This window comes from Morus notabilis, unplaced genomic scaffold, assembly GCF_000414095.1.
Source record: "Morus notabilis unplaced genomic scaffold, ASM41409v2 Scaffold6021, whole genome shotgun sequence".
NCBI classification, from domain to species: domain Eukaryota; kingdom Viridiplantae; phylum Streptophyta; class Magnoliopsida; order Rosales; family Moraceae; genus Morus; species Morus notabilis.
In genome coordinates this window covers 35,667-42,689 of record NW_010363040.1, presented here as the reverse complement: position 1 = coordinate 42,689, position 7,023 = coordinate 35,667, and the positions used below count along the sequence as shown (strand labels likewise).

The 7,023-nt window shown below is 36.4% G+C and overlaps 1 protein-coding gene across 3 annotated transcripts; it reads left to right on the top strand.

Moving 5' to 3' along the window:
- Positions 1 to 6,693, top strand: LOC21386277 (4-coumarate--CoA ligase-like 7). 3 transcript variants are annotated; one of them, XR_002902640.1, is made up of 7 exons: positions 1 to 1,114; positions 1,796 to 1,985; positions 2,516 to 2,661; positions 5,199 to 5,266; positions 5,422 to 5,524; positions 5,993 to 6,263; positions 6,359 to 6,693. XR_002902640.1 is itself a non-coding variant. In XM_010103319.2 (6 exons), the coding sequence occupies exons 1-6, from the start codon at positions 92 to 94 to the stop codon at positions 6,104 to 6,106; spliced, it is 1,644 nt and encodes a 547-aa protein (XP_010101621.1). In that variant the 5' UTR covers positions 1 to 91; the 3' UTR covers positions 6,107 to 6,328. The 3 variants fall into 3 exon arrangements, 2 of the variants coding, with proteins under 2 accessions (XP_010101621.1, XP_024024820.1); XM_010103319.2 differs by lacking the exon at positions 6,359 to 6,693 and having other exon boundaries at positions 5,993 to 6,328; XM_024169052.1 differs by lacking the exons at positions 5,422 to 5,524; positions 5,993 to 6,263; positions 6,359 to 6,693 and adding an exon at positions 4,783 to 4,831 and having other exon boundaries at positions 5,199 to 5,222.
- The last annotated feature ends 330 nt before the right edge of the window (positions 6,694 to 7,023 follow it).

Genomic DNA, 7,023 nt, shown 5'->3' with positions numbered 1-7,023 from the left:
GTCTATGCATTCTCTTTCCCCATAAAACATAAACAACACTTTCCCGAGAAACAAACAAAACAAAGCTTTCATTTTCCTTCCCAAACCAGCCATGGCGCGATCTTTCAATCCCCAAACTCTGATCTACACATCTCCGCGGCCTCCGGTGAACTTCCCCTCCGACCATCACCACTCCCTCACCTCCTTCCTCTTCCAATCCTCCTCCTCTTTCCCTCACAACACTGCTCTGATCGACGACGATTCCGGCGAGACTCTGACCTTTCTCGAGCTCAAAACCCTAGTGTCCAACCTCTCCCACGCCCTGCGCAACGCCATGGGAATCAAGAAAGGCGATGTCGTCCTCATCGTCGCCGCGAACTCGATCCGATACCCCATCTGCTTCTTCGCGATCGCCGCTCTCGGCGCCATTACCACCACCTGTAACCCCGCCTACACCTTCTTCGAGCTCTCGAAGCAAGTCAAGGACTGCAATCCCAAGCTCGTCATCACCGTCCCCGAACTGTACGAGAAAACCGCTAAATTCAACTTGCCGGCGATAATTCTAGACTCCTCCAAATCTTCCGAAATTGTTCCGAACTCCAGAGTCTGGAGTTTCTCCGATTTGATCAAAACTACAGCGTTTTCAGACCGATTATCTAATTTGCCGGCGAGCGACGTCACGCAGTCTGACGTGGCGGCGCTGATGTACTCGTCCGGCACGACGGGGACGAGCAAGGGAGTGATTCTGACGCATCGGAACTTCATTACGACGTCGTTGATGGTAACCGCCGATCAGGACTGGTACGGAGAGCCGAATAACGTTTTCCTCTGCTTCGTGCCGATGTTTCACATTTTCGGGCTTTCGGTGATCGCGTATTCGCAGCTCCGGCGAGGGAACACGTTCGTCTCCATGGCAAAGTTTGAGCTCGAGAAGGTTCTGAGGGCTGTGGAGAAGTACAGAGTGACGCATCTGTATCTTGTTCCGCCGGTTGTGATTGCGCTGGCGAAGCAGATCGGCGTCGTAAGGAAATATGACTTGTCGTCGTTGAAGAACATCTTGTCCGGCGCATCGCCGTTGGCGAAAGACGTGATGGAGGGTTGCGCGAAGAACGTCCCGAATGCTTTGGTCATGCAGGTGAAAGTTGTGTTTGTTCATTCTCTCAGCCATTTCACCTCTCTTTTAAGAAAAAACCTTGAAAGTTTTGATTTTGTTGTTGTTGGGATTTTTTTTTTTAACTTTACTAATTTCAATTGGGTCCCAAATCCTGTGATTATGCAGGTGAAACACCTGTTAATTTAATTTTTGTACTAATGTTGGTATTGCGGTAAGAATGCAATCTTTTCTTCTCATTCCAGGACGCGCTTAGGTTCGATACTTTATAGCCCTATTTTAGGACTCCAATCGGGTCAATATGTTGTGCGGCGTTGGATGTGTAATGACATAGTGAAAACTGAGTCTATTTTTAATAGAATTGAGTTAGGTTTTTTCGTTTAATTAGTAGACCTTAAAAATTTTTAAAGTCATAAAAAGGATGAGGGGTGTGATAACACCAATGATTCTCTTTTTTTATTCAGAAAAATAATACTTTGTTTAGAAAATCATGATTTTTTTTTTCAATTTTGATTTTGATATTCAAGTGGGTATTATAAGACAATTATGCATGTCAAGTTGAGTTCACTCTTTTAGGCTTTTCATCGTACTCATATGGGGCCACTTACATTTTTGTGCTCTGTTTAGGACGCCATATAAGTTTGGATTTTCCTTAAACTTTGATTATGATTTTTGAGTGGGGTTTGTCCCTTTGTGTTGTGGCAGGGATACGGTATGACAGAGAGTTGTGGGATTATTTCGACGGAGAACAGCTGGGAAGGGACTCGCTTTTCGGGTTCAACTGGGATTCTTGCTCCTGGAATTGAAGCACAGATAATCAGTGTAGAAACAATGAAGCCTCTTCCACCAAATCAGCTGGGAGAGATATGCTTTAGAGGACCTAATATGATGCAAGGTAAAGTTTTTTTCCCCTTGAATGTATTTTTATTGATATTTCTCTTTGACATTTGGAAATGATTAATATTCTGTTGATATAGATAAACACATATAGTGCTTGTTAATTTGGCCTTCTTAGGCTTAGCAATGCTGATTGGAACTGAAACTTTATATCTAACTTTGTGCTCAACTTTCCACTTACCTTGCCATGTTTCTGTTCTTTAATGAGTATTACAAAGATTCTACATTTATAGTTTATTGCCACTTAGCCACGGATTCAGTGCCAGAAATTCAGATTTTTAACTTGGATTGCATAATGCCTATATCTTAAGTTCTTATATGCATTTTCTATTTGCTAGAACTGCAGCATGTCTTTGTATGCTCCAAATAGTGAAATCTCCGAAAATGATTTGGTTTTACAAAATGAAGACCATTATGAAGAAGAATCATCATAGGACATGGCAATTTACCAAGGACAATAAAAATTTTCATCTTTTTTTAAATGAACTATTAGTAAGAATGATTAGCATTTCATGTCAATTCGTTCAGGATACTACAACAGTCCACAGGCGACAAAGTCGGCCATAGACAAGCAAGGTTGGGTACACACGGGAGATCTTGGATACTTTGATGAAGAGGGACAACTGTTTGTTGTGGACAGGATTAAAGACCTCATCAAGTGCTATGGTTACCAGGTACTCTAAATCTTGGTGATCTTGTAACGCCCCTCTCGAGCTAGCAACTAAAAACAAAGCCAGTTCAAGAGAAATATTAATTGAAATAAATAATATTACTTAATAGAAAAATAATATCTATCACCAATAAAATCATCGAATAAAATTCTTAATATTACAAATTTCATTTCTTAAGATCTCCTAACTTGTCATGGGATCTTGAACCATTCTTGCTCAGTCAACTGGAACTTCTATTTTCACACTTATCTGCATCACGATAACTATATGAGGGCAAGCTCAGTAAGTAAACCATAAATAATTTACACTTTCAAATACTTTCTTAAACATTTAGGGCTCTCTTGTATAATATTAAACTTGTGTCATTAGAACCTCTTGCATATGGCCCCTGTCATGCAATCTCTTATTCCTCAAGGATTTGGCCCTTCATCGCATTTCAATCAGTTCATAATAGACACAAGATTCACATCATACTCAGAAATACTTTCTAAATCTCATGAAAACATATCAATAATAACATATATAAATTAAAAATATACTACTATTCAAGTGATGCAGTGGAAAGTCTACTTACAAATAACTAATAGAGAGTAGAAATCTTCACTTTCTTTTTATTTTATTTTCCCTCTTATTTCCTCTCTCTCTTTTCCCTCTCATTCTTTTCTTTGCTGTAGGATATGCTCTTAAATGCCCACATAATATCAATCTTATATGTACATAAGCTTGAGAAGGTTTCGTTGTTTTAGTTTCTTATTGCCAAGAAGGCACGTGACTCATCAAGGCTAACCTAACTAGGTGTTCAAGTGGCCTTCTTCCTAATTTCTATTACTTTGCACCGTATTACTACTTTCTTCTTATAGTGTTGACACACCAAAGCTAGAAACCGATTCATCATACCTATTAAGCATGTATTGGCACTATATGTTTACATCCAAAGGTTGAGTAGCCACCTCATGCTTAATTCCTTTAATATCTACACCAAGTTTTCCATCCGTAATACATTTCTAAAATCATAAAGTAAAACTATTTTATCATTTTTCTTAAATAAGCTAATTTCACATAAGGTTGGGTATTACAATTTTTCCCCTCTTATAAAAATTTCGTCCTCAAAATTTGACAATTCCCATATCTCTAACTAAACAACTGTCATTAAAAAAAATTTTGTCCACGAAATTTGATGATTCCAATATCCCTAACTAAACAACTGTCATCAAATAAAAATTTCGTCCAAGAAATTTGATGATTCTAATTTCTCCAAATAAGCATGATGGTTCTAGGAAAATCGAAACATATCTATTCCTCCTAACATAAATCCTTTGTTGATTGAATACTTGGTCCCATGACATTCACACTATGTCTCCAGAAACATATTGTTCTGATGGTATTGTTCTGATACCAAATTGTAAAGCCCCTCCCGAGCTAGCAGCTAAAAGCAACGCTAGCTCGGGAGAAACGTTAACTAAAATAAATAATATTGCTTAATAGAGAAATAATATCTATCACAAATAAAATCATCGAATAGAATTCTTAATATTACAAATTTCATTTCTTAAGATCTTCTAACTTGTCATGAGATCTTGAACCATTCTTGCTCAATCAACTGGAACTTCTATTTTAACACTTACCTGCATCACGAGAACTATATGAGCGCAAGCTCAGTAAGTAAACCATAAATAATTTGTACTTTCAAATACTTTCTTAAACATTTATAACCCTCTTGTATAATATTAATCTTGTGTTATTAGAACCTCTTTCATATGACCCCTGTCACGGAATCTCTTATTCCTCCAGGATTTGGTCCTTCATCGTATTTCAATCAGTTCATAATAGACCCAAGATTCATATCATACTTAGAAATAATTTCCAAATCTCATGAAAACTTAACAACAATAACATATATATATATTAAAAATATACTACTATTCAAGTGATGCAGTGGAAAGTCTACTTACAAATAACTGGTAGAGAGTATAAATCTTCACTTTCTTTTTATTTTATTTTCCCTCTTATTTCCTCTCTCTCTTTTCCCTCTCATTCTTTTCTTTGTTGTAGGATATGCTATTAAATGCCCACATAATATCTCTCTTATATGTATATAAACTTGAGAAGGTTTCGTTGTTTCAGTTTCTTATTGCTAAGAAGGCACGTGACTCATCAGTGCTAACCTAACTAGGTGACCATGTGGCCTTCTTCCTAATTTCTATTACTTTGCACCGTATTACTACTTTCTTCTTATAGTGCTGACACACCAAAACTAAAAACCGATTCATGATACCTATTAAACATCTCTTGGCACTATATGTTTACATCTAAAGGTTGAGTAGCCACCTCATACTTAATTTCTTTAATATCTACACCAAGTTTTCCATCCGTAATACATTTCTAAAATTATAAAATAAAACTATTTTTATTATTTTTCTTAAATAAGCTAATTTATCAGAAAGTTAAGTATTACAGATCTGCCTTCCTAACTTCCTGATTTGAAAATATTTGGTGTAGAAATTTTAAAAAACATTGCAATAAGGTTTTTCAATGTTTAGGTGGCCCCAGCTGAGCTTGAAGGATTGTTGCTTTCTCACCCTGAAATATTGGAAGCAGTCGTGATTCCGTAAGTCGAAAAGCTGCTTAAATTTGCTGCCATGCATTTTCTGCTTAACTTTGCTGTCATACATTTTCTTTCTTAATAAGAACTTCAACTGAACCATCATTCGCAGAATCCTCAAAAACCATGCTTTAACAATTTACAATAATTTTCACTTTTAGATTCCCCGATGAGAAAGCTGGTGAGGTCCCCATTGCATTCATCGTTCGCTCGCCCAACAGCTCTCTAACCGAACAAGGTGTTCAGAGATTTGTTGAGAAACAGGTAAAGGTGTCTTCAAGGCATTATTTCTTCTATGAAGAGTACAACTTAAAGCCCGTTTAGTTTATGGATTACAACCATGAGATTAGAATTATTTTTTCTTTACGTGTATTTTTTGTGAAAAAAAAAATACTATAGCGAATTATGAACCATGATTCAAATCAGAGAACGAATATTTCAACCGCACTTAGAGATGCAACTCTTGGAAGCCTTTATGATGGTTCTCCCCCGTAAACAGTAAAATAAACCCAAGTCCGATATCATCTACATATATAAATAACCACCGACTTATAAAGACGTTGGATCGTTTCTATTTACCAAGATAACATTTTAAAACGGAAGTCTAAATTCTTAGAAAATCCAATTTCCATGGCTCCTTTCGGAACTGAACTGCTTCTGTTCTTCTGATGTTTGAATATATACTTGCCAAGTTGACATTAAATTGAGATCATGTTCCTTTGACCTCCACAGGTTGCACCATTCAAAAGATTGCGGAGAGTGACCTTTGTAAGCAGTGTTCCCAAGTCAGCTTCAGGAAAGACTTTGAGAAGAGAACTTGTTCAAAAAGTCCGGTCCAATATATGAAACCCCAAAAGCTAATGTTATTATTGGGCCATCTACTTCCACAAAATTCACTGTTGGATTGCTCATCTCTATATACCCGGTCCATAAAATTTGGGCCACCATCAACCGCACTTGTTGATCAATTTGGAAGAATTGATCAGTCTTCTTATGTGAAACTGTAGGCCGTTTATTTTACCGATTTAAATTTTTAATTTTAAGTTTTTACAGTAAAAAATTTTCAGAAAATATCACATATAATTTTTTCTGTTACAGTGAAAAGTTCTCACAAAATATCACATCTCAACTCGAATTGAAAACTCAAATCCGTGAAGTGAACGAGGTCTGCATCTCACAACAGGAGGAATACCATTTACTGGTAAAATTATTTATCGGTCAATAATTGACTTGGAATTATGGGGAGAATAATTGCATAGATCTTCAATTTATGTAAAAGTTAATTCTCTGTTCAATAATTCACATCACTTTTTACGACCTACTTTGTGCAATGGACCTCATCTATTGTTTGCATTTTAGGTAGCAAACAGTCATCCAGCTAACGATTGCAGTACTATTTGGGAATAATATAAGTGGATGAAATTCACTCATTTGTGTATAAATACTACCCTCACTTCAAAATTTTCTGAAGTCTAGAAAAGAACAAGAAACGCTAACATATTTTTGACAATAATCAAACTGCGTATTTATTCAAAAATTAAGAACATGAGCCCGTTACATAAAACCGCGCGTTAAAAGGTCTGATTATTTTATTTTAATGTGATTTTATTCGGATATAATATTCATACCCTACTGTAGAAAGCTCCAAAGTTTGAAACAATACATTATGGTCCCGTTTATTTTACCGATTCGAGTTTAAAATTCAATTTTTGTTACAGTAAAAAGCTCTCATAAACAATCACATCTAACTTTTTTACTACAGT